This window comes from Theropithecus gelada, chromosome 3, assembly GCF_003255815.1.
Source record: "Theropithecus gelada isolate Dixy chromosome 3, Tgel_1.0, whole genome shotgun sequence".
Lineage (NCBI taxonomy): Eukaryota > Metazoa > Chordata > Mammalia > Primates > Cercopithecidae > Theropithecus > Theropithecus gelada.
This window is the reverse complement of record NC_037670.1, coordinates 152,958,217-152,982,671: the sequence shown is the minus strand read 5'-3', so window position 1 is coordinate 152,982,671 and position 24,455 is coordinate 152,958,217. Positions and strand designations below refer to the sequence as shown.

Here is a 24,455-nt window from a genome sequence, read left to right as displayed (position 1 = left end):
GGGAGAGCGGGGAGCCCAGGGCGGAGCCCAGACGACTCCCGGATTCCCCTGCCCCGCCCCCGGCACGAGGCCCCGCCCCGGCGGGCCCGCCCCTCCTCGGGACCCGACCGGGCTGCGCTCACTGCCCAGCCGGGGCCCCGGGAGCCTCCAGGCGGAGAGGCTCCCGCCCGCCCTGAGCTGCGGCCTCCGCATGGAGGGGCCACTCACTCCGCCACCGCTGCAGGGAGGCGGAGCCGCCGCTGTTCCGGAGCCCGGAGCCCGGCAACACCCGGGACACGAGACGGCGGCGCAGCGGTACAGCGCCCGACTGCTGCAGGCCGGCTACGAGCCTGAGAGGTGACGCCCAGGGCAGAGCACACGGGGCGCATCCGGGGCGGGCGGCCGAGGAGGGCGCGGCGGCTCCGGGAACCCGGCGACGCTGCGGGGGAGGGGAGGGGCAAGCCCCACAAACCTTTCTCCTCTTACCGCCTCAGCCTCTAACTTCCCGAAACGCCACGCTCCTGGCTTTGGTTGGGGTATGCAGACGGGCACTGTGCGAAGGATTAGGTGCTTCGTTGCACAGGGGAGCAGAGGAGAGGGAACAGGTCGTAAAAACCTTCCCTAAAATCTTAGCCTTAGATTGGACCTCGCTACACACCCGACGACACCCCTTTCAGGTGGCTTCAACTCTTGGGGTTCAAACAGTGCTGGTTGGAGTCCTGTCCGACTTGGCTTACCCCTCCTTAGCTGTTTCATCCTAGAACTATCTTCAGTGGTCTTACTGGCAGGTGTTAGTGTCCAGATGGATCGCCTTCGCAGGGCTAGGTGAGGACACTCTCCCCTCCTTCACCATACACTGAGATCTGATGAGGCTGCCAGTGCAGCTCACCTCAAGGTCTCTCCGAAGACTCAGGCCCCCATGCTGGGGTCTGTAGGGGAATGAGGGACACTGGAGGAAGAGTAGGGTAGTGAGCTGGGCCCCAGGGGGACTGGCTGAAAAGGAGACAGCAGCTAATCTCTGGATTGTATCGCAGCTTGAAATGCAACCCCACTGTCCTTCCGGTCCAGAGGATTTGGACTTCTTTCTCTGCCCATCTGCTGGTGTTCAGCAGCTTGGGGAGGTGACCTGGCAGCTGGGTTTGGCGGGGGTGGTCTGGGGGAATTAGCCTGGCAGCTCTGCCCAGGGGCTGGTCGCTTATGTAAGAACTTTTAACGGCTTAAGGGGCTCCTAGGCAGTGGGGCTGCTGAGTTAGGCCCCTCCTGTGCCGGCAGTCTGCCTCTCTAGAATTGACTCAGGCTTAGGCAACCCCCAGTCTTTCTCCTATCCTAGAAATCCAGCTCCTGGAGTTCAGGGCACAGGGTGATGGGGAGGGGCCACAGGGACTGAAGGAACCAGTTGGGGCTTGACAGAGGCAGTGCTTGGTTAGAGCAGGGGTTGCAAACATATTGTTTCAGAGCTCAGGCTGGAGCCATGTGAGTGCATCCTTTCTCCAGATTGCACTTTTGCATCAAGGGGCCATCCCTACTCCCACCCCCAACCCGACCCGCACCCCGCACTTGGGCTCAGAGAGCCTGTGTAAACCTGAACCCCAGCCAGGTGGTGTAGTGAGATTCAAAACCTGCTGGCCAGACCTCCACCTGCCTTCGCCAACCTGGAGTTGTGGGAAGAGGACAGGATTCCGTGAGCAGTCCTGGGTTTGAATCCAGTCTTATTGCTCTCTGGCTTGAACTTGGACAGGCTATGCCGCCGTCCCAGCTCAACAGTGCTAATGTTATTACCTTTTCTCCCCTTCCCCCATCTTCCCCTCAAGAGTGTTTTGAAATCTTATTCCTTCCAACAGCCCCAGGCCTGATAGAGTCCTTGGGGCTCCCTGCCTGGACCTTAGTACCCAGCTGGGCACTGTTGCCCTGCTACCCTGAGGAAGGGACTTGGACCTGCCTTCCTATCCCCACAGCTGCTAGGTGGGGGTCTCAGGGGACAACAGCCCTTCCTCGGCTTTGGAGGCCCACTGGTTGCCTCGGTGTCTCCTCCCCATGGAGGAAGCAGCTGGGGAAGATCAGGAAGAGGGTGGAGGAGAGTGGGGGTTGAGGGTGGATTAGCGGAGTCTCTGGAAAAGCACAGCCTAACCCAGGGCTGAGCCCCAGCAGCTTAGAGTGATGAGGAGCCCAACACAGGTCAAAGCAGGAGGCACATAGGGGAGCAGGAGAGGGGAGTGGGGCCATGAAGTCTGTAATCACTGGGAAGGTGACCCTCCCCATGCCTCAGCCAGGCAGCCTCCTCCCTTGGGTCCCAGAGTTCTAAGAAGGCTGGGGCAGATGTCACAATCAGGTCACCTGAGATGGTCAAATCCAGCTGCTCTCCTGGGCCCCAGCTCTGGTTGAATCCTGAATAGTACTCTAGCCATTCCTGACCCGTACTGTAGGGGACAGTGACCCAGAGCAGGTCCCTTAGTGACCCAGTGACCCAGAGAGACCACTGGGCCGGTCTCTGCTCTGTGCCGGTCTCTGCTCTGTGCTGTAGTTGACATGATAGCTCTGTTCTTCTGTGGCCAGAAAGGCACCCCAGAGCAGCTCTGAATGGTCAGGCACTTTCTCTGGCTGTTCTCACTGCTCTCCTCAGGACTCTCCCCTGGTCCCCCATGTGGCCTGGGCTCCCCACATGAGCCCGTGAATGCTGAAGGTTCAGAGGTGCTTCCCAGGCATCGCTGGCAAGCTGGCCCCAGCCTCCGCTCTGCACACAGATGGAACAGTCTGTGTTTTCCTGGCAGGGTCCCGGGGGCATCAATGGGGGAGGTTGGGCATCCCAGGGAACCTTGTGGCTTGGAGGCCAAGCCTCCCCTGGGCTTAGTTTCCATCACACTGCTGAGAGGTAAACAAACCCAGCCTCCCAGGGCCACAGCCAGCCACCATGCCAGGGAGGGGATTGTGTCCCACGCCACCTTATTCTCTTCTCCCCAAGTGAGCTGTGGGAGCCATAGGAGGACACAGGGAGGAGGCTGTGGAGTGTGGGTGGGGGACCCACTCTTGGTCAGCACTGGCAGTTCTGGTCCCATAAGGGAAGGATCTACCTCCTGCCACCCCACCTTTCCCCATGTGAATCAATCTGCTACCCAGTCACTGCCCGCATGTAGAAATCTGGATCTTGCTGGGCACCCAGGCCCACCAACTTCTGCTTTGGGGATTTTTCAGAAGTTCCCTAGCCCCTGTCCTTATTTGTATGTGTAAGCCAGGCTTATGATCCTCCCCCATCTTCCCACCGCAGGACCCTCCCAAATAACAAACTGCTCTCTGAGGTTAAAAGCCCTAGTACCAACACCATTTTCTCAGCTGGAGATAGGGCGGTGAGCCTTCGAAGCACTGGGTCATGAATCAGAAGCAGTACCCCTCCCTCCCTTTCCGAACTATAGATTTTGCCTCTGTCAAGGGAATGGGTACCCAACACTTGGCAATTAATAGATTGTGGAGTTAATGTGATCATTTATGAAAAGTGCTTTGTAAACTGCAGAGGGCCCCAAGGCCACCCAAAGGTCAAGGAGTGTCAGTGTGAAGAATGCCTGCTCCCTAGGAAGGATGTCGGGATGGGGCATAGCGGTCCAACCTCAAAGTCCTTAGTGCTGGGGAGCTGGGAGCCCAGAGCAGTTTCTCAGGGCTCCGGGCCTTGATCAGGGTCCGGGGAAGAGTATGGGGGATTGGGGGACGGCAGAACCGTGTTAGAGGTACCCTGAGGAGAAGGGCAAGGTGGGTGGCCCAGGCTGGGGGAGCACTCAGGGGTGGGGGGGGATGGGGCCTCTGCTGGGGGTCCTGGGAGGATGGACGTGTAGAGGCGGAGGGGGCGTGTCCCGGCCTGACCTGGTCCTCTTCCCTGCGGCCCCCACACCTCCTCCCCGGTCCGGGCTGGCGGGGTCGCGGGGCCACTGCAGGCGGCTGGGGGCGTGCGCGCGGCGGCGGCGGGGCCCTTTGTGCGGCGCGGGCGGAGGCGGCGGTCTCCGCGGGAGGGGCGAGAAGGGCGGGAGGGGCGGGAGGAGAGGGCGGTGCCCTGGCCCGCCCCGCCGCTGCCGCAGCCCCCGCCCCCGGCCCGCCCGGCCCGCGGCAGCAGCGTGGCCGCGGTGCGGCGTCAGCAGTAGCAGCAGCAGCAGCAGCGGCGGCGGCAGCGGCGGCGGGTGGCCGCGCGGGTGTTTATGTCGGGTCGCGGGGTCTCGCGGCAGCATGGCGGACTACCTGATCAGCGGCGGCACCGGCTACGTGCCCGAGGACGGGCTCACCGCGCAGCAGCTCTTCGCCAGCGCCGACGGCCTCACCTACAAGTAAGCGCGGGGGCTCGTACCCCTAGGTGCGCGCACCCACGCGCCGCGACCCCCGGGCCGGCCCTGCACGTGCGCGGCTCCCCCGGCGTTCCTGGCCCGTTGCGAGTGCCTGCTGTGGGCGCTGGGGGCTGGGCACGGGAAGGAAGGAGGCCCGCGCCGGAGCAGACGGACGTGGCACGGCGACACCGCGGCCCTCAGAGCCCTGACCCGTTTCTGGCCAAATCCGGGCTCGGCCTGCCCCCTTCCTCCTCTCAGGGGCATGAAGGGGCCCTGGGGCGTGTGGGAACTGGAGATGTGGGCGTTATGGGGAGACTTTTCCTGGCCGCTGGTCCAGGACTCCCCCTCCCAGCCTCACCACGAGGGCAGAGGGTCCCTGGCACCAAGCTTAAGCAGCTGCTTCCGCGTGGCCCCAGGAGAGGCACAGCCAGGTGATTGGGGTGACTTATTTTCCAACTGTCCAGTCCAGCGCTTTTTCCAGTTGTGTCCCTTCCTTGCCACAGGTTGGTACTGGTGCCCCTCCCAAGGGGAGAATTATTCTGTGACTGCCACCCCTAAGCCCACCCTACAGGGGGTTTTGGAGGAGGACACAGACCTACCCGTCTGCCTCTGGCTTCCTTTGCCGTGGGCCCTAGGCCAGTTGTCCTGCCTGCTGCAGGCCTGGCACTACCTCTGCCTCCTGGCTGCAGGACTATGCCCCTGCCAGGAAGAGGCATCAGAAGGGGCAGAGTGGGGATGCTGGCCAGTCAAGAGCATCCCTGCCTTGTCTCCTGCCAGCCCTGCCCTGGCTTGTAAGCACTCTTGCTTGGCCAGCAGTTTCCCTAAACACCAGGATACCCAGTCACTCCTGTGGAGTGTCTCCTCCTGCCTGCCCATAGGCGACGGGTATATAGAATACCTAGAAAATACTAAGAGGCCCAGACTCCAGCATTTCTTCTGTGGCCTCCTTGCTATACAGAAGAAGGGCTGCCAAAGTCTGGGAGCAGCCAAAATTCTTTGTTTCTTTGGTGGTCTTTGGTGATGAGATTGAGAGCCTACCTTTGATACAGTTGTCACTGAAGTCTTCTAGGAGAACTCCCTAGGGGAACGCCTAGGAGTTTCTCTAGGCCTTAGGGCAGATTAATGACCCACTCCCCCTCCACCCTGTGGCTTTTCCTTCCTGCCCTAGGATGCCTGCTGCTTTGCTTAGCTCGGTTCAGAGTGTTCCTGAAGTGTGGGATATTTGCTTTTGGGTGTGTCTCTCAAGACCTGCTGTGATTTTAGCAGGTTGGGGCCCCTGAGCTGTGGCCCTGCACCTAGATGTACCCATGCAGGTCTACACTCACCTTCTGGGGTTTGCTGTGACTGTGGCCCACCCTAGTGCCTTGCTTTGGCTGGGGCCCCAGTGTCCTGGTCCCACCTCTAAGGCCTCTTTCCTCCCCTTTCCCATCCCAGCCATTTCTGTTCTGCTCTGTCAGAACATGCCCTGCACTCAGCCCCCTGGGGTCTCTCCATGCTGTTCCGAGCCCTGTGTGACTCAGCAGCCCAGGCACCGGGGCGTGCAGCGTGTCCTGTGCTGGGTCATGTTCATGCTGTGTTGCACCACAAAATTGTTCTCAGGTTTGTTCCCTGTGTTTACTTATTTTCTCTCCCCATCAAGATTGAGAAGTTTTCAAAGTCAGGCACTGTCTGCTGTGTGTGGCGATATGGGAACTTCTGTGTTGCTTGACAAACTCTGAGACCTAAAGGCAATGGATATTTTGGGCCTATTGCCTTGATGGCACCCCAGCAGACCTTCCACTATCTTTGGCTCTAGCTCTTGGGGCTGGAGTCTGCCAGACTCTAGTGGGGGGCACGAGGTGGGAACTGCCCTGATGGGGCAGTAGGGATGGGGGGGCTCTAGCCTCTGCTCCCCTAGGCTTTTCTATACACCCCTGCTGCCTCCACTGGCATGGCAGGCTCCGCCCCTTTGGGGCTGCCCTCCCCACTAGTAATACTCACTTCTCTGTCTTCACAGCGACTTCCTGATTCTCCCAGGATTCATTGACTTCATAGCTGATGAGGTGGTGAGTACCTCTTCCTTTGACAAGGGGAGGGGGCTGTGTGTGTGGTGGAAGAGGCTGACTTCTTGCTCAGGAGCAGGGCATGGAGAGACTTTTCTTGGGAATGGGTGGATAGGATATAGCCCCCCCCCCCGCTTTTTTTTGAGACAGAGTCTTGCTCTGTCACCCAGGCTGGAGTGCAGTGGTGTGATCTCATCTCACTACAGCCTCCACCTCCCAGATTTAAGTGATTCTCCTGCCTCAGCCTCCTGAGTAGCTGGGATTACAGGCACGTGCCAAAATCCCCCGATAATTTTTGTATTTTTAGTGGAGATGGGGTTTTGCCATGTTGGCCAGGCTGGTCTCAAACTCCTGAGCTCAAGTGATCCGCCCGCCTCAGCCTCCCAAGATGCTGCGATTACAGGGGTGATTCCACCCAGCTGGAATGGGTGTATATAGCCTTTATTGTTGCCAGAGAAACTGGCAGAGATCAAAAGGTTATACCTGATGGGGCAGAGGCAGCTATGGGGACACAGGAGTGTCCTGAGTGAGGCCCGGCCCGGGGCTGGGTGGCTCTCTGTCAGTGACAGAACCTATGGGCAGGTTCAGAAGAGGCCTGGGAAGGGGCTGGCTTGGGAGCGGGAAGGGGTGGGTTTGGGAGTGGCTTCCTTATTGTAGAGACCATAAGGATTGGATTTTGTCTGGAATGCTGAACAAGGACATGATAGAAGCCAGTAAAATTATAGAGATTTGAAAACGATAGACAGACTTGTTCACTGATCCACAAAGTACAAGAACTGGCAAGAGGGTTTGAAAGAGTTGCATTTTGGATAAATACAAGGAAACACAGTGTCTTGCTTTCCCAGAGGGGCTCATCAATGAGCCGAATCAATGAACAATTAACATATGATAAACTCAGAGAAGCCAAGGTGGGTAGTGATGATGGTGTAAGTCATTTCAAGAAAAAGTACTGTGACTCTATGATGAATTCATATACATTAAAAAACCCATTTCTTTTCTGTTGCTATTATTATTGCTATTTATTCTGGTCTGATTCTCATGAAAGGCCAGAGGGCCTGAGTGTGCCTAGATCAATTACATGTGAGGGAAGTTCATGTCCAGCCTGTGTGTAGCCAGAGCTGAACCAGACAGATTTTCCGGGGGAAATTCAAATGATTCTGGTTGTTTCCCTTATGACAACAACCAGGAAGCCTTCTTGGTGCAGCTGTTCAGTTTAACAGAGTTTACTGAGCACTGTGGCTTTGTGTCAGACCCTGGGCTGGCTGCTAGGAAGAGAGGGATTGAAAAGACCCCTACTCCAGCTGGGTGCGGTGGCTCACACCTATAATCCCAGCACTTTGAGAGGCTGAGGCAGGAGGATCTCCTGAGATCAGGAGTTTGAGACCAGCCTGGCCAACATGGTGAAACCCCATCTCTGCTAAAAATGCAAAAATTAGCTGGGTGTTGTGGCAGGCATCTGTAATCCCAGCTACCTAGGAGGCTGAGGCAGGAAAATCACTTGAACCTGGGAGGAGGAGGTTGCAGTGAGTCGAGATTGCACCACTGTACTCCAGCCTGGGTGACAGAGTGAGACTCCGTCTCAGAAAATAAAGAAAGAAAGAAAAGACATCTGCCTGGCTGGCAAGGGTCTCCCTGTCCTGTGGCTTCTGTCAGGAAGGCTGTGGCCCTTCTGTGGCATGATGAAAGAGGAGAAGATGGTGTTTTCTAGATCATGGGGCCAGAGGTCTGAACCAGGGTTAGTGATGGGTTTCAGGGACTTTGAATCTAAAAAAATTACATAGCGGGGCCGGGCGCGGTGGCTCAAGCCTGTAATCCCAGCACTTTGGAAGGCCAAGACGGGCGGATCACGTGATCAGGAGATCGAGACCATCCTGGCTAACACGGTGAAACCCCGTCTCTGCTAAAAAATACAAAAAACAAAAACTAGCTGGGTGAGGTGGCAGGCGCCTGTAGTCCCAGCTACTCGGGAGGCTGAGGCAGGAGAATGGTGTAAACCCGGGAGGCAGAGCTTGCAGTGAGCCAAGATCGCGCCACTGCACTCCAGCCTGGGCAACAGAGCGAGACTCCGTCTCAAAAAAAAAAAAAAAAAAAAAAAAAAAAAATTACAAAGCAAAGTCTGCTCAAATGTCCTGGGGGCTGGGATCCACTACTGTTGGCCTGACCCTCAGAGGGGTATGTGCTCTGGCCTTTCCTCCATGGGCAGGTGGCTTTTAAATGCACACTTGCAATCCTGACCGCTCTCCTGAGCTCCAGACCGTTAGTTGCTTGCTTTCCTGGATGCCTAAAAGACTCTTTTCCATGCCTCCCCTGACCTCAGCCCTTGTCACCCAGAATCCATTCTCCACCTCAGAGCCTGAGTGACCTTTTTGAAACATAAATCAGATCATTTCTCTGTCGAGACCAGGGGCTTCTGTCCGAATCGAATTTGAGCTTCTCTCCATGGTCTTCATGGCCATACATGCTGCCCCTGCCTTCTTCCCGCCTCTTCCTTCCCTCTACTCCCCTGGCCGCCTTTTTCTTTCTTAAATGTGCCTCCAAAAGAATTGGATTCTGAGGCGGGTTTGCACCCAGCCCTCTCAGCCGAGTGACAGCCCTTCTGACTTCTACTTGATCAGCTCCCACCCGTCACCTCCCAGGAAAGAGGCTTTCCCCAGTCACCTTGTTGCTGGTGGTCGCTTGCCTTCTTGTTTTTCTCTACAGCCTTCATCGTGACGGAAGTCATCTTGAGCATGTGTCCTGTGTCTGTCATTTTTCTTTCCAAGTAGAACATAAGATTTGTTAGATGAGCAGGGAACCTTGTTCACTGCCATGTCCCCAGGGACTGTCCTGGTGCTGGTGCATGTAGGAGCTCAGTGAGTGTTTGTCCAGTGGATGATAAACTTCACATGGGCTGTGCCTCCATCCTCAGGACCTGACCTCAGCCCTGACCCGGAAGATCACGCTGAAGACGCCGCTGATCTCCTCCCCCATGGACACTGTGACAGAGGCTGACATGGCCATTGCGATGGCTGTGAGTTACGCACCTGCATGGGGACTCCCGGGCACAGGAACTGAGCATGGTGGGCTGTGCTGAGGGGCAGGGCCGGGGAGGGATGGGCCCTCACTCTGACCACACTTCCCTTCCATGTCAGCTGATGGGAGGTATTGGTTTCATTCACCACAACTGCACCCCAGAGTTCCAGGCCAACGAGGTGCGGAAGGTCAAGGCAAGTACCAGGCCTGTCCCCAGCAAGATGCCACCTGGCAGTCCCCACCTCAGAGGCCCTCCCAGCCTCCCCTGCCAGCCGTGTACTGCTGCACTCCCTGGGTGTCCTTCCTCTCAGTGGAGCTGTGGGGCCGAGCCCTCATTTTCCCACTGGCTCCTCATCCCACTGAGGGTCCTGGCTTCTCTGTGGCACAGCCGCATCCTCTGTTCCCTGTGGCCAGCTCAGACATCATCCCTGGCTTTCTTCCAGCCTTTTCCTCCCCCTATCTCTGCCTGCAGAAGTTTGAACAGGGCTTCATCACGGACCCCGTGGTGCTGAGCCCCTCGCATACTGTGGGCGATGTGCTGGAGGCCAAGATGCGGCATGGCTTCTCTGGCATCCCCATCACCGAGACAGGCACCATGGGCAGCAAGCTGGTGGGCATCGTCACCTCCCGAGACATCGACTTTCTTGCTGAGAAGGACCACACCACCCTCCTTAGTGAGGTACCTGCAGGGCAGGGGAAGCAGGGCTGGGTGCAGAGAGGACCCTCACGCTGGGGCCTCAGACTGGTGCCTGTGACCAGGGACCAGAGGGAGGCCTGGCTCCTTCTCTCTCACCTGCCAACCTGCAGGCAAATGTTCCTGGCCCCACAGGTGATGACGCCAAGGATTGAGCTGGTGGTGGCTCCAGCAGGTGTGACGTTGAAAGAGGCAAATGAGATCCTGCAGCGTAGCAAGAAAGGTACCAGGGAGCTACTTGAAAACTCAACCCCCAGCCTGACTCCCTGTCCACAGTCCCATTGTTCTTTCACAGCCTCGCAGGTTATCCCAGCAACGAGACTGGACCCTGGGGAAGGTCTGAATAACCTCAGGCAGGCCAGACCACAATTCCTGCCATCCTTCTCTTAGCTTAGGGAAGCTTGTCCCTAATGCAGCATCTTCACAGTATGTTTCCCAAAACTAGTCCTATGAGATGCTCATCCCAAAAAAAGCCTCTGTGGTCTTAAAAGCTTGAGCAGTAACTCCTTTCTCTATCCCCTATCTTACATAAAGAATTGCACATTCACTTATTAAAGGCTCTCAGAAGTCCTGTAGTTAAATTTATTTGACACTGGAGCTGCTGCTTCTATATTTGCTAGCTAGAAACAACTTTAGCTTTTTTTTTTTTTTTTTTTTTTGAGACAGAGTCTCACTTTGTCACCCAGGCTGGAGTGCAGTGGCACCATCTCAGCTCACTGCAACCCTTGCCTCCTGGGTTCAAGCGATTCTCATGCCTCAGCCTTCTGAGTAGCTAGGATTACAGATGTGTGCTACTACACTAGCTTATTTATTTATTTATTTGTTTGCTTGTATTTTTAGTAGAGATGGGGTTTCATCATGTTGGCCAGGCTGGTCTTGAACTCCTGGCCTCAAGCGATCTGCTCTCCTTGGCCTCCCAAAGTGCTGGGATTACAGGCGTGAGCCACTGTGCCTGGCTACAACTTTGGCTAGCTATTTATTTATTTATTTGTTTTTGAGATGGAGTCTTGCTCTCTCATCCAGGCTAGAGTGTAGTGGTGTGATCTCGGCTTACTGTAATCTCCACCTTCTGGGTTCAAGCAATTCTCCTGCCTCAGCCTCCTGAGTAGTTGGGACAATAGGCGCACACCAACACACCCAGCTAATTTTTTTGTATTTTAAGTAGAGATGGTGTTTCACCATATTGGCCAGGCTGTTCTTGAACTCCTGGCCTCAAGGGATCCACCTGCTTCAGCCTCCCAAAGTGAGGAAGCTGTGAGCCACCACGCCCGGCCAACCTTGGCTCCTTAGAAAAAAAAAAGGAAAAATTAAATATTCACCAGGTCCCTGTTGGCTATACTGGGAAATGCTTCCCTGGTCCATAGTGGAGGGTTCTTTGGTGTTTGTATTGAACAGGGCACATACTTCTCCCTGCAGGACAGCATCACTCCTGGCTAGGAGATTTCGGCCACTGTGGCCCAGCAGGTGAAAGGCTGCCAGCGCTCAGGGGCTGCCCATCCCAGTCCATGGGGATGCCCATCCACAGACCCTCAGGAACCTGCTGGGCTGAGAGGTTTCTTTGCTCCCTGTTCCTTGGGAAGCGGTCTAGGTCCCTAAGAACACTTCCTGGGGGGTGCTGTCACCTAGTGGCTGGCTGGGGTACTTCAGTGGAATCTCTGGCGTTGCCCACTTTCATCTTCACCCTCCTGAACATCTCTCAAACTTCTCCCCACCAAGCCTGCTTCGTTTCACCCCTGCATTCCTTGTCAGGGAAGCTGCCTATCGTCAATGATCGTGATGAGCTGGTGGCCATCATCGCCCGCACTGATCTGAAGAAGAACCGAGACTACCCTCTGGCCTCCAAGGATTCCCACAAGCAGCTGCTCTGCGGGGCAGCTGTGGGCACCCGTGAGGATGACAAATACCGCCTGGACCTGCTCACCCAGGCGGGCGTCGACGTCATAGTCTTGGTGAGGCCCCTGCCTAGGTTGTGGGGGAGGTGTTTGGGTGGTTCAGCAGAGTGGAGGTCTATGAGGACCCAGGTTCACCTCTGATTAAACCTGTGCCCCTCCCTTGCTACTCTTCCTCTCTGCTTCCGAGTGCTTGCTGGTGTCAGAATTAGGAGGGTGGCAGCAGGATCGCCTGAGCTCAGGGGTTCAAGGTCATAGTGTGCTAGGATCGTGCCACTGCACTCCAGCCCTGGGGACAGAACAAGACCCTATCTCAAAAAGCAAACAATGGTTTGTGTCATCTGAGATACAAAGAAAGAAAACAAACAAGTTAAAATTTTCCAATGGCACAGCCATAAGAAAGAATGAAATCCTGTCCTTTGCAGCAGCATGGACAGAGCTAGAAACCATTATCCTTAGTGAACTAACTCCAAAGCAGAAAACCAAATACTGCAGGCCCTCGCTTATAAGTAGGAGCTAAACAGTGGGTACACGTGTTCATAAAGATGGAAATAATAGATGCTGGGGACTCCAACATGGGAGAGGATGGGAGGGGAACAAAAAATTGCCTATCAGACACAGTTTTCGATATGTGGGTATTAGGTATACTTGAAGCCCAATTCTCACCAGTATGCAGTATGCCCATTTAAGCAACAAACACGTATACCCACTGAATCTTTAAAAAAAAATAAAATAGACAAATTGCTGCAAGCAACAATTGCAAATCAAGACCCCCCACCCCCAATAAAGGGAGGTAGAATAAGGATAAAGGCTTATTGATTCCTTGTGAGTGATCTGGACCATACATCTAGATTTATCTGTATTCTATGACTAGGAGGAAGAGAAATTAGGAGGGTCGCTGGCACCCTCTCAACAGCTCACAACAGACTGCAAACAAAGGCCCTCTGAGGGCCTTCTTGGCTGATAAGTTGACCCTAGTAATGTAGCTCATGTTCACTGAGAACCGCCTGTTTGCCAGCCACTGCGTCAAGACCTTTATGTATATCAGCCCCTTGAGGGACAATTGCCATTCCATTTTCAGATGAAGAACAGGCTTAAATAAGTTAAGTCATTTCATTTGGTTAGTGAGTTGGTGGGAACAGGATACAGCTCCAGGCAGTGTCTCCTTGCTTTAAGGCTCAGTCTGTACAACGGATAGGAAAGGCCTTATCTACTCTAAGACTGCATTAGTGGTGGTTAACCTTTCAGGGAAGCAGTCCCCTTTGAGAATTGACTGAGAGTTGTCAAGTGAATTTCCAGAAAAACAAAAGCAAAAACAAAAAAAACAGAAGGAAAGAGCATTCTCGTAACAGTTTTCACAGGATTTGAGGGGTTCATCTGCTCAGGCTCTCCCTCCTGCCTTGAGAGTCCTCAGCTGTCTAAGCACAAGCTCTTCCTTTCTCACAGGACTCGTCCCAAGGGAATTCGGTGTATCAGATCGCCATGGTGCATTACATCAAACAGAAGTACCCCCACCTCCAGGTGATTGGGGGGAACGGTGAGTGCGGGATTGCCTCTCAGCCCCCTGCTCCTGCCCCTCCACTGAGAAACCTTTTTCTGTCCTTCAGCATCCCTAGGTGATGGTATGGCTCCTGGCATGGGTGGCACGAAGCATGATGGGCTTTGGTCACCATAGGGAGGTTGGGGGTGCTAGACTGGGGTCCCAAGAAGCCGTTGGGCAGGCAAGGGCATCCCATCCTCACATTGTTCCTCTGCCCCATTCCCACCCCCAGTGGTGACAGCAGCCCAGGCCAAGAACCTGATTGATGCTGGTGTGGACGGGCTGCGCGTGGGCATGGGCTGCGGCTCCATCTGCATCACCCAGGAAGGTGGGTGTCAGGAGGTGAGCGAGTGCCCGCTGGCCGGGGGGCCTCGCCTTTGTTCCCCAGATGCATATCAAGTACTCTCTCTGCCAGGCCCCGTTCTGCCATGGTGGGCTCCGGGATGACCCAGGCATGGGCCGCACCCCGTCGGGCCCACTGACTTAAGGGAAGGCAGATATAAGCAGGGCGCAAGAGCTCCAGCCTGCTTCTCAGAGTGTGGTCAAGGAGGCTCCGCCTGGGGCTTGGGGCCTGGGGTTGGTGTGACTGTCCAAGGGGCTTGTTGGAACCTCAGGGTTTGGATTTGATTTGTGACAAGGCAGATATTTAAGACACAGAGACAACGTGTCCCTGAATATATAAGGATATATTATACACCCACTTCACCATGTGGATGGGGAGTGGGGAGTTCCACCCAATTACAAAGCCCTTCTGCAGGGTGGGTTTCTGAACATGAAGTGGGAAAGGGGGACCCTGACATGTGTCCCCCATGTGGTTATTGAGGAGGTACTCCCTGGAGGCTGGTGTCTGACTTGTGGGGTGGCTGCCTGGAAGACTGGGGTCCTAGCTTGGCCTGAGGAGATGTACCCGGCCCCTCCTGTGAGGGCCATTTCTCCACAACACTGAGTGACGCATTTGGCCTTTCCTGGCCCAAACAGCTCTCCCTTTTGGTCTTCAGAGCCTCTGCTATTTAGGTTTGTGCCCTTCGCCTTAGCTGGCTACCATGGTGAAATGAGGGCCCTCTCTCACCCACTTAACAAATATTCATTAGGCACCTACTTGTCTCAGGTACTGTTCAAAGCCTTGAGGTAGAGTAGGGACAAAACAAATGAGAGGCGCCATCTCTGGTTTATCCAGCTTTGCGTCCGTCCCGAGATAGGTGCTGGTCCTTACAGTCCCCATCTAAAACCTAACACTGAAGGACCGTGGACACTTAGACTTGAAGAAATGCAAACCAGTATCCCAAAGGGGACCATAGTACCTAACCCTGGTAACAGTTTTTGCAAACGAAAGCCTTGAGGGGGAACTTGTACCTTGAGAGCAGGTAAGGCTGTGGCCACCCGTCTGGGGACATTGGGCTCTGAAGGCCACTTCTGATGCCCCATCAGAATCCCCTGTCATGCTCTTAGGGGTGGGGTGGCCAAGATCCCTGGAGTGACACTCATCCTGGTGGTATTTGCCAGCACCTGTGTTATGCCTCAGAAACACCATCCAGCTCCCTTTTCCTGACTAGAGGTAGTGCACAGGAGGAAGAGCTGACCTGGCCCCGTGCCTGGCCCCAGAGTTGCTGTTGACTCTTCTCTGCCTTGTGCACCCCACCCTCCCCCAGTGATGGCCTGTGGTCGGCCCCAGGGCACTGCTGTGTACAAGGTGGCTGAGTATGCCCGGCGCTTTGGTGTGCCCATCATAGCCGATGGCGGCATCCAGACCGTGGGGCACGTGGTCAAGGCCCTGGCCCTTGGAGCCTCCACAGGTGAGGGGAAAATGTGCTGGGGATTGGGCAGGCGAGGGCTGGAAGCCAGGTGGGGCACTTGTGGGCTGGAGGCACTAATCCCTTGCCCACTGTAGTGATGATGGGCTCCCTGCTGGCTGCCACCACGGAGGCCCCTGGCGAGTACTTCTTCTCAGACGGGGTGCGGCTCAAGAAGTACCGGGGCATGGGCTCACTGGATGCCATGGAGAAGAGCAGCAGCAGCCAGAAACGATACTTCAGGTTCCCTGACCCTGGGCCCCACCTGGGCAGATCAGCCCACAACCCTTCAGGGCCCGCTCATGCCACTGACTTCCCCAGATGGCAGCCAGTCCTCATATGGTGGTTCTGGAAACTGAGGCACAGGGCATAAGTAGCAGACACAGGATCTGTCCCTGGGCCACCTGACTCAGAGCCCAGCGAGGGGTGGCTTGGGGGACCTTCCCGGGCGGTATCCCCTTTGTGCCCTTAAGAGGTGGGGTGGGGTCCTTTGAGCTTCAAGCTGCTGGGCTCAGTCTTTCACCTTCCACGCAGCGAGGGGGATAAGGTGAAGATCGCACAGGGTGTCTCGGGCTCCATCCAGGACAAAGGGTCCATTCAGAAATTCGTGCCCTACCTCATAGCGGGCATCCAACACGGCTGCCAGGATATCGGGGCCCGCAGCCTGTCTGTCCTTCGGTGAGTGCTGAGACTGGGGCAGCTCCTGCTTCCTTTCTCTCGCTCTTCTCCACCCGTGGTGGCCCTGACCCGCTCCACCTATGTGCTTCCTAGGTCCATGATGTACTCAGGAGAGCTCAAGTTTGAGAAGCGGACCATGTCGGCGCAGATCGAGGGTGGCGTCCATGGCCTGCACTCGTAAGTGTGGTGGCCTCCTCGCTGTCACCTGCAGGCAGTGGGTTGGGCAGGTGGGGCCAGGGTTGTGAGGCCAAGCTGAGGTCAAGGGACCCCATGGACCACCTGCAGCAGGGACAGATGCTGCTGCAGGATGGCCCCACACCCTCTCCTCCAGGGCCCAGCCACCCTGTTCCTCATCCTTTAGCCCCCATGCAAGCAGGCCCTCCCCTTCCCTCGGGCCTCTTCCGAGCAGGGCACAGGAGGTGTGGCCACTCACTGTACCTGGACTCCCAGCCCTTGCTTGCTCAGGAAGCTTGGTGGCTGGTGGCAGGGGCTGGTGGTGGCACCAGGCAGCCAGGCAGAAGATGCGGGTGTGACCCCTCTGGCAGGGACAAGGGCAGAGAGACAGATGCCAGGGCCAGCGCTGGGGCAACCGTGGGTGGGGGCAGTGCTCGTTGGCAGCAGTTCCGTTGGCAGCAGTAGTTGCAGGCATGCGCCCCACCCTGGTCAGGAGCCCTGTCCCCAGGCATCAGCGGGCGTCTAACCTGTGTCTCTTTCCGCCCCACCCTTCCGTAGCTATACCTTTCTGCCGTGTAAGTAAACGCGCTGCCCGGGCCAAGCGTAGAGTAGAGCAGGGGCAGTCTGGGTGGGACCTGGGCTGGAGGTGGGGGTGGGTATTGGGTGGGAGTGGGAGGGTGCTGGGGTGTAGCCATGAGATGTGGACCCTGGGTTTGGGCCCCCCGGCCCCCTAACTCCAACACCATCGTGGAGGAAACCAGCAATGTCCCCTCATCCAGCTGAAACACAGATCCCTTTCTGGCTGGAGAGACGCCTGTGACCTCAGGCCTAAGGCTGCCCATCTTAGACTGGACCCAGTGACCACAAGCAGCCTAGGCCACTGTGCCTGCTGGGCTGGGGCTAGGTGTGGACACAGGCAGCAGAGGTTTGGCCCCAGGTTGGAGCTTGCTCCATGATGGGCCGTGCCTGCCTGAGCTGTCCCTCCACCCTGGGCACTAAGGACAGTCCACTCAGATGTGGCGATGGCCCAAAGGAGCATGGCCATCTCTGGACCCAGCATGGTTCTTCAGGGAACGCTGGCCTAGGGCAGGACAGAGGCCCAAGGCCTGCTCCAGGCCCTCCTCCTGCCCGCTACGGCTGAGATCCCAGGGCTCCTCAGCTCTCTGCTCTCTCCCGCATCTGGGGGCCCTGGGGAAACGGTTTTGGGAGGGAGCAGGGTCCACACACCCACTCTTGTTCCCCCTCTTGCCTTGTCCCCACAGTTACGAGAAGCGGCTGTACTGAGGACAGCGGTGGAGGCCGAGGTGGTGGAGGGGGCGCACCCCAATGTCCACTTTCGGGCACAGCCTCCCTCCATAACTGAGTGATCCACAGATTTGCACTACGGGTTCCCCAGCTCCTTTCCAGGGAGAGAGGAGGGGAGGTCCTGAGGGGGCTGCTGCCCCTCACTCGGCATCCCCTGCAGTCAGGACTGCTCCCTGGGCCAGGCTGCCCTGGGAGCCCCCCTGAGCCCAGCCAGCCGGGCTCTCAGGCCCTGCGCCTGCCTCAGGTCTTTCTTGCTGCAGCCTGCTCCAGCCCGGCCCCTACCCCAGGGGCAGGTGGCCCCTCCTGGCTTCTCCTGTAGGGCACCTCCCTGCCCCCAGCCCCCCAGGAAATGGTGCTCTCCTGGCCCTGCCTCTGGCCCTTCCTGGGCCGCTGCCCCCTCAGCCATGTGGCACTTCTGAGCTCCTGACCTAGGCCAAGGGGAGGTCTCTGCCCCCTTCCCCGGGCCTGGGCTACCCTTGGGTCCTGCTCCTCAGGCCACTCCCCTGTCCCTGGCCCTGGGGAGGCGGCTGCCCTGGTCATGGCCGCCTGCCTGTCATTCCTGACTCACCACCGTCCCCAGGTGAACCATTCCTCCCCTCTCCTCAGCTGCAGTTGAAGGCTTTAACTTTGCACACTTTGGGATCACAGTTGCGTCATTGTGTGTTAAATACTCGGAATAAATCAAGCAGGTCTCAACGCCTCCACCATCTTGTCTGTATGCCCTGTCCATTGGGTGACTGGAGCCCCATCAGAGTTGGGCTGGGGGGTGTGGCACCAGGCCCTGCTTCCCCAGGAAGGTACGAGGGCGTTGTGATACTGGGGGTGGGGTGGGGGCGTGTTGGCGCAGGTGGGCCCCATGTCAGGAGGTCTCCTAGGCTTGTGCCACACTGGCAAGTTCACCTGCTGCAAGCTGCTCAGCAACTCTTGCAGCCAGGCAGCATTGTGGAGGGTCATCACGGCTGTAGAATTCCAGCATCGGGGCCTCACCTGGCTGCCGAAATCATGCCACATGGTGCAGCCAGGGCACAGGTGGCAGTACAGCATAGCCAGGGCCTGTGGTCTCATCTGCCAAAACATACCTATAGGTACAAAGCAGAGTGGGTCAGCTCCCACTGTTCATATGTGCTTCAGGAGCTGCCTCCCAGCCTCAGTTCCCACTAGTGCAGACAGTACTGTCACATGGGCTGCTGAATACCCCTAGAGTTGAGAGGTTTTGGAACATTCGTATTGCCTTCCTGTGCCTCTGTTTTTGGGCAGTGGGCACAAAGCTGTCCATCGAAGGTACAGACACCACTCCATACAGCCATCACTCAAGTGGGCAGAGGCAGGGAAGATGGCCAGGGGGTCCTTGGGTGGCGGGAATGAGCAGACCAAGGAGAAGATCTGGATACACTCCTATGGCTAAGGAGGGGCCCCTCAGCTCCCTGCTGCCATGCTGTACCAATACCTGCCCTCTCCCAGACCCCTTCTGCCAGAGAGCTATTTGCTCAGGGGCCAGCCTTTCACTGCATCATTTTTTAGCTTTGTGCTTCTAGGGACAAGAAAGAGCTAGACAGCAGGACTATCAGGTGGGCTCAGAGCTGGTTCAGCATCTGCTCCAGGAGTTCTTGCAAAGTGAATGGGTCATTGACAGTCCTGGGAGGCCTTGTGCCCTGGAGTCTGGCTTTGATGAGCACCTGAGTCAGAGGTAACACAGCAGGGAGGGAGGACGATGCCCAGGTCCCAGGGGATGGTTGAAGATGAGAGGGGATGGACCAAAACAGGGCCAAGTTTCGTGGTTTGTCTTGTGCATTGGTTTACAAAAATCATGCAGGACCAGCTTGACCAGCCATTGAGATCGGAAAGATCTAAGCGTTTTCAGATAAATGCCAAGTCACTCTGAATCAAGAGCGTGAGTGGTTCAAAGGGAGAGGTTCCGTTTTGAACTAAACCTAGTTGGTTAATAGAGCTGACCAATAGGATGAATTACCTTGTAAGTCAGTGATCTCCCCCTTAAGGTATGGTAGCATTAGTATGGCCCTTCGAGAGGAGGTTTTAGCACGTTGGCCCTGGAAATTTGGTGCATGTCAGAATCACCTGGAGAGCTAATAACAAGTCCTAGGCTTGCCGTAGTAGGATGGGGTCTGGGCCTCTGGGTTGCTACTCAGCCCCTCAATTCTGATACATTCTAAAGTTAGAGGATTACTGTTTTAGAGGAATTCCATGCATCTAGTTATATGGTCTGAGACTTGTCACAGCACACGTCCTAAGAAAAGCAGATGACACAGCACCCACCCCCAGGCTTCATTGCAAGGATTATGTGAGAACAAGAGGAAGGTTACAGGTGCTCAGTACATGAGTCTTTTTTTTTTTTTTTTTTGAGACAAAATCTCACTCTGTCACCCAGGCTGGAGTGCAGTGGCATAATCTAGGTGCCCACCACCACGCCCAGCTAATTTTTATATTTTTAGTGGAGATAGGGTTTCACCATGTTGGCCAGGCTGGTCTTGAACTCCTGACCTCAGGTGATCCGCCTGCCTCGGCTTCCCAAAGTGCTGGGATTACAGGCGTGAGTAAATGAGTCTTATTGTGTCCTATGGGCTCTCCCTTTGACTGGGTGATAAACGCATGTAAGTCTGGACCCAGGCAACACACTTACTCTGGGTTGCAAATTCAGCCACAGTGCAGGAGGCTCAGGTGGGACAAACGGAGAGAGACTCTGGGTAGGAAGGCCACAGCAGGTGGATATTCAGAGGCAGCTCAGAGCCACATTTGGGAGAAATGCAGATCAGAGATGCCTTGGTCAGCAGTACTACTTGCCCCCCTGAGGTCCAACCAGGTTTGCGCAGCACACGTGCCCCCTCATCCCTCCTTGACACACACCCAGTACCATGTGGTCCAGGCTGCTCACCACCAGGTTGTCGAAGATGTGGCCCCACAGGCGCTGAAGCATGCTGCTGTGGTGCCCCAGGTCCCAGCTCGTGGGCAGTGGCATCTGCGTAAAGGTGTACCCACCCAGGGAGAGGGCACACTGCCAGCGTGCAGCCAGCCAGTGCCCCAGGATCCCTGCAGCAACATCAGCATTCAGGCAGCCCGCACCAGGCCGCCACAAAAGAAATGGCTCAGTGCACTCTCCCAGCCAGCACATCAAAGCTGCAGGCCAGGTGGAGCTGCAGGGACTTAGCCTAGGCAGCCAGCCTCGCCCCCAGCCAGGGCTGGAACAAGAGCAACAGGTAGAGCCAGGGGACTGGGAGGCCCGGGCTTCAGTGCAGGTGTGTGGAGCAGGAGAGTCAAGTTACCCTCACGGGGGGGGTAGCAGTGGGGCCATCTCTGGTGTACCCTGGGGGACCAAGAGGAGGAGGAGTGGGTGGCCCTAGCCGTCTCCCAGGCTCCAAGGACTGAGAACAGGGCCCTTAGATGGCATGGCCCCATCATTCAGGGGGGACTGGACTAGTCCTCTGAGGCTCCTTTCAGCTTCTGTGGCTCCAGTGCCAGTCAGGAAGTGGGCAGTCAGCCGGAGGCGAGGCAGGGGCAGTGCCCCAGCTGTGAGCCACTCAGCTCCCCTCAGTCTTTCCCTCCACCCCTCTCCTCACATCCAGAGTCAGGGCTGGAGCGGAAGAGAGGACCCAACCATTGGGGTGTGGTGGGTTGGCGGAGGTAGCTCCTCCCTCTCCCCTTCATTAGAGCTTTTTATTCTTTCAGGATCCCTTCTGGCTTGTAAGGGTCCAATTCCACCCTCAGCCTCTCTGACCCTACTATAGCCTGACACTCAGACTCAGCTAACCAGGAGGTTGCAAGGCCAACCCTGCCCACCTCACCTTACCCCTGAAGCCTTCCTGCCTCCTGCTGAGGAGAGTTTGGAGGCAGGGAACCTGGGCAGAGGGCAGCTGACCAGGTGGGAGCCTCCAGCCGCGTGCAGCCTCTTCTAGGCAAGAGTACCCAGCCCCACCTCTCACACCTATTGTCTTCAGAGCAGGGCTTCTCACCTGCAGGGTTCAGGCATCACCATCGCCAGCCTCCTCCTTGCTTACCCTTCTGGCTTAGCTCAGGAGGGAAAACAGGTGGGATCAGGGACCCAGGAGACCTGGTCCCCAGCCTCCTGCTCCACCTGCTCTTAAGCCCATTGACAACATCAGCTTCCGGGCTGAGAGCCAGGGTGTCGGCTCCCAAATCAGCTTCACCCCCCACCACTACCCCAGCCCAGCTAGAGTTGGAGAGGGGACATCTGGATAGCAAGATGTGGTATTAGCCTGGAACAGGTAAAGAGCAGCCTTTCGCTCACTCTGTGCCTCAGTTTCTCTATTTGTGATCCTAAAAGGGAAAGAGGTACACCCTCACCCCCAGGCATCCCAACTTCAGATATTTCACTTCCCCCTTCACCTTTCAGGGCAGGCTGATCTCAGGGTGGCCAAGCCCAGGGGCTGCCTTGGGCGGGTATTGAACTCAGGAGTCCTGGTCTCATAGCAGGCACCTTTCTGCTTCTCCCTCTTCTGCCAGTGGGCAGGATGATCTGAGGCTCCAAGGGGTTCACCTGGCAACTGTCAGGTGGGTAGGAAGGTTCTCCCAGAGAAGAAAAGGGGACTCGGGTCTAGAAGCAGTGGGAGCTGAGCGGTTCCCCAGGAGGGGATGTTGCACCAGGACCTTGCGGTGACCCACATGTCACTCTCCTACCTCAACTTTAACCTTTTCATTTCCATGGCCCCCTCCCTGTGGAAAGGCAGATAGTGGGAAACAAGTTTCCAAGAAGATTGCAAGCCTCGGGAAAGCAACTAGGGGAGAGACTTTCTTGGACCTCAGGCTACCAGGAGTCCTGCTTCCCTGTCCTCTTCCTTTATGTGTAGAGAAGGACATCGCTCCCACCCTCCACAGCGCTTCCAACTCCTTCCCATGCCTCTAATCTCTGGGAAAGTCTGGGGGCAAAAGGAGCAAAGAGCTTTTATGTGATGCTGTGGGGGAGAATGGGCAGGGGAAGAGGAGTGTTCCCTGTTCCAGGCTGTGGGACTCCAGGTCTGGGCGCTTCAGAAGCAGTGTGGCACTGTGTCCGGCAGATGGCGCCGAGACCCATCGACCGGTGGGACCCCAGGGAACCCGGAGTGGGGCAGTTTCCTAGGCAACAAGCAGCCCTTCTTTTCAAAGCCCGGCCTTTGGCAACCATTCCCTGGTTACCTGCATCCGTAGTAAAATTTGGCTTCCGAAGGACAGGCGGGGTTTGGGGGTAAACTAATTTCATCTCCCAGAAAGGAAAGAGGCTGGCTAGGTGGGGAGAGGAACCTAAAAGACCTGTTTTCTGCCGCCATTCATTACTATGCTGTAAAGGTGCATCTTATCCTCTGCAACCTATAGCAGTAATGCCTGTTCCTTTATGATGGATGGGACGACGAGGCTAGGAGAGAGGAAGTGACTTGCCCAAGTTGCCAGCAGGTAGGGCCTGGGCCTGCCTGGATGTCCTTGGGTCCATTCCATTCTTTCTCCCAGCAGCTGTGAAGTGTCCAAGCCCTGTGAGGGCGCTGGTGGAGAGGCTTGCCAGGAAGCCAGGAGCTGCAGGAGTGGCTGGAGAGAGGCAAGAATAAATCCAGCCCCTTCCAGCTGAGCTCTTTCCTTGCTTGACCTGGTGTGGGGAGACCTCTCTGCTCAGGGTCTCCCCTGACCTCATGGTGGGGCCTTCTCCTGGCAAAGGACCACAGAGGGACAGGGAATAGCAGTTCAGACTGGAGGTCATATGGCCCCTCTGCGGTTTCAGGACAGGAGAGCTTGCCAAGGAGGACACAAAGCTGGAAACCAGGACTACCTGGGGAGAGGAGATGCAGGAAAGGATTCTGTTCCAGGGACTGTTCAGAGGAGAAAACTGACTTCAAGTAGGTCAAGGGACGTATTTGGAGGATTCAAATCCAGTTCAATTACCTGCTCTCCATTCCCTCGAGCTCTCATCTCCCTGCCTACTCCACATCTCACACTGACCGTAACCAATGCTGAATTTCTAACTCCCTGTAGTAGTCTGGGTTCTCCAGACTACTGGGTTCTCCAGAGAAACAGAACCAATCATACAATATTTTTCTAAAAAGAAAAATGTGTGTGTTTGTGGAGAGACAGAGAGAGAGAGACAGACTATTATAAAGAATTGGCTCACATCATTGTGGAGGCTGACAAGTCCCAAGACCTGCAGTTGCCAAGCTGGAGACCCAGGAGAGCCAATGGTGTAGTGCCAGTTCGAGTCCAAAGGCCTGAGAACCAGGAGAGCTGATGGTGTAAGTCCAGAGTCCAAAGGCAGGAGAAGACTGACGTCCCGGCTCGAAGACAGGCAGAGAGAGGAGATTTTCTCTTACTCAGCCTTTTTTGTTCTATTCAAGCCTTCAATGGATTGGATGAGGGCCACCCACACTGGGGAGGGCTGTCTGCTTTATTCAATCAGTTGATTCAAATGTAAATCTCATCCAGAAACACCCTCCCAGACACACTCAGAAATATATTTAAACAAATACCTGGGCACTCTGTGGTCCAGTCAAGTTGACACATATAATTAACATCACACTCCCTGCCACCCTCCCAGACCTGGTCCTCCTTACATTTACCCTATCTTAAAAACTAACAAATTCATTCCCCTGGTTGCTCAGATAAACAAAACAAAACAAAAACCCTTGGAGTCATTCTTGACTATACTTTCTCTCACTATTTATTTATTTATTTATTTATTTATTTATTTATTTATGAGACAGGGTCTTGCTCTGTCTCCCAGGCTGGAGGGTAGTGGCACAATCATAGCTCACTGCAACCTCAACCTCCTAGGATTAAGCAATCCTCCTACCTCTGCCTCCTGAGTAGCTGGGGCTACAGACACACACTGCCACTCCTAGCTAATTTTTTATTTTTTATTTTTGTAGAGACGAAATCTCACTTTGTTGCCCAGGCTAGTCTTGAACTCCTGACCTCAAGTTATCCTCCCATCTTGGCCTCCCAAAGTGCTGGGATTACAGGCATGAGCCATCATGCTTGGCACACACTTCATATTTAATCCATTGGCAAATCCCATTAGCACTACCTTCAGTTTAACCACTTCCTCCAGTCTCTTCCGCAA

The 24,455-nt window shown here is 55.9% G+C and overlaps 2 protein-coding genes across 9 annotated transcripts; one reads left to right on the top strand and one right to left on the bottom strand.

Annotated features, from left to right (window-relative positions):
• The first annotated feature begins 99 nt into the window (after positions 1 to 99).
• IMPDH1 (inosine monophosphate dehydrogenase 1) lies at positions 100 to 18,109 on the top strand. 8 transcript variants are annotated; one of them, XM_025379625.1, is made up of 17 exons: positions 108 to 336; positions 613 to 656; positions 741 to 804; positions 4,185 to 4,283; positions 6,277 to 6,325; positions 9,231 to 9,332; positions 9,454 to 9,528; positions 9,807 to 10,013; positions 10,164 to 10,251; positions 11,778 to 11,977; positions 13,364 to 13,454; positions 13,690 to 13,785; positions 15,107 to 15,250; positions 15,346 to 15,490; positions 15,782 to 15,925; positions 16,019 to 16,102; positions 17,362 to 18,109. In XM_025379625.1, exons 1-17 carry the CDS (start codon positions 191 to 193, stop codon positions 17,381 to 17,383), a joined length of 1,800 nt encoding a protein of 599 aa, XP_025235410.1. In that variant the 5' UTR covers positions 108 to 190; the 3' UTR covers positions 17,384 to 18,109. The 8 variants fall into 8 exon arrangements, with proteins under 8 accessions (XP_025235411.1, XP_025235413.1, XP_025235416.1 ...); XM_025379626.1 differs by lacking the exon at positions 613 to 656 and having other exon boundaries at positions 100 to 336; positions 727 to 804; XM_025379631.1 differs by lacking the exon at positions 613 to 656 and having other exon boundaries at positions 101 to 336; positions 17,362 to 18,089.
• Positions 18,040 to 23,630, bottom strand: LOC112620785. The gene is made up of 3 exons (XM_025379634.1): positions 23,511 to 23,630; positions 22,790 to 23,171; positions 18,040 to 18,483 (listed from the first exon to the last, which is right to left on the bottom strand). Exons 2-3 carry the CDS (start codon positions 23,100 to 23,102, stop codon positions 18,086 to 18,088), a joined length of 711 nt encoding a protein of 236 aa, XP_025235419.1. The 5' UTR covers positions 23,103 to 23,171; positions 23,511 to 23,630; the 3' UTR covers positions 18,040 to 18,085.
• Between the last annotated feature and the right edge of the window lie 825 nt (positions 23,631 to 24,455).

What these genes read in the sequence shown, in the direction of transcription:
- IMPDH1 (XM_025379625.1), top strand. Translation starts at nt 191, where the DNA reads ATGGAGGGGCCACTCACTCCGCCACCGCTGCAGGGAGGCGGAGCCGCC. An exon ending in CCCGACGACACCCCTTTCAG is followed by an intron (nt 657 to 740) that starts GTGGCTTCAACT and finishes GTTTCATCCTAG; the next exon opens with AACTATCTTCAGTGGTCTTA. An exon ending in ACTTCATAGCTGATGAGGTG is followed by an intron (nt 6,326 to 9,230) that starts GTGAGTACCTCT and finishes CTCCATCCTCAG; the next exon opens with GACCTGACCTCAGCCCTGAC.
- LOC112620785 (XM_025379634.1), bottom strand. Translation starts at nt 23,102, where the DNA reads ATGACCTCCAGTCTGAACTGCTATTCCCTGTCCCTCTGTGGTCCTTTG. An exon ending in CCTACCTGCTGGCAACTTGG is followed by an intron (nt 18,484 to 22,789) that starts GCAAGTCACTTC and finishes TTGTACCTATAG; the next exon opens with GTATGTTTTGGCAGATGAGA.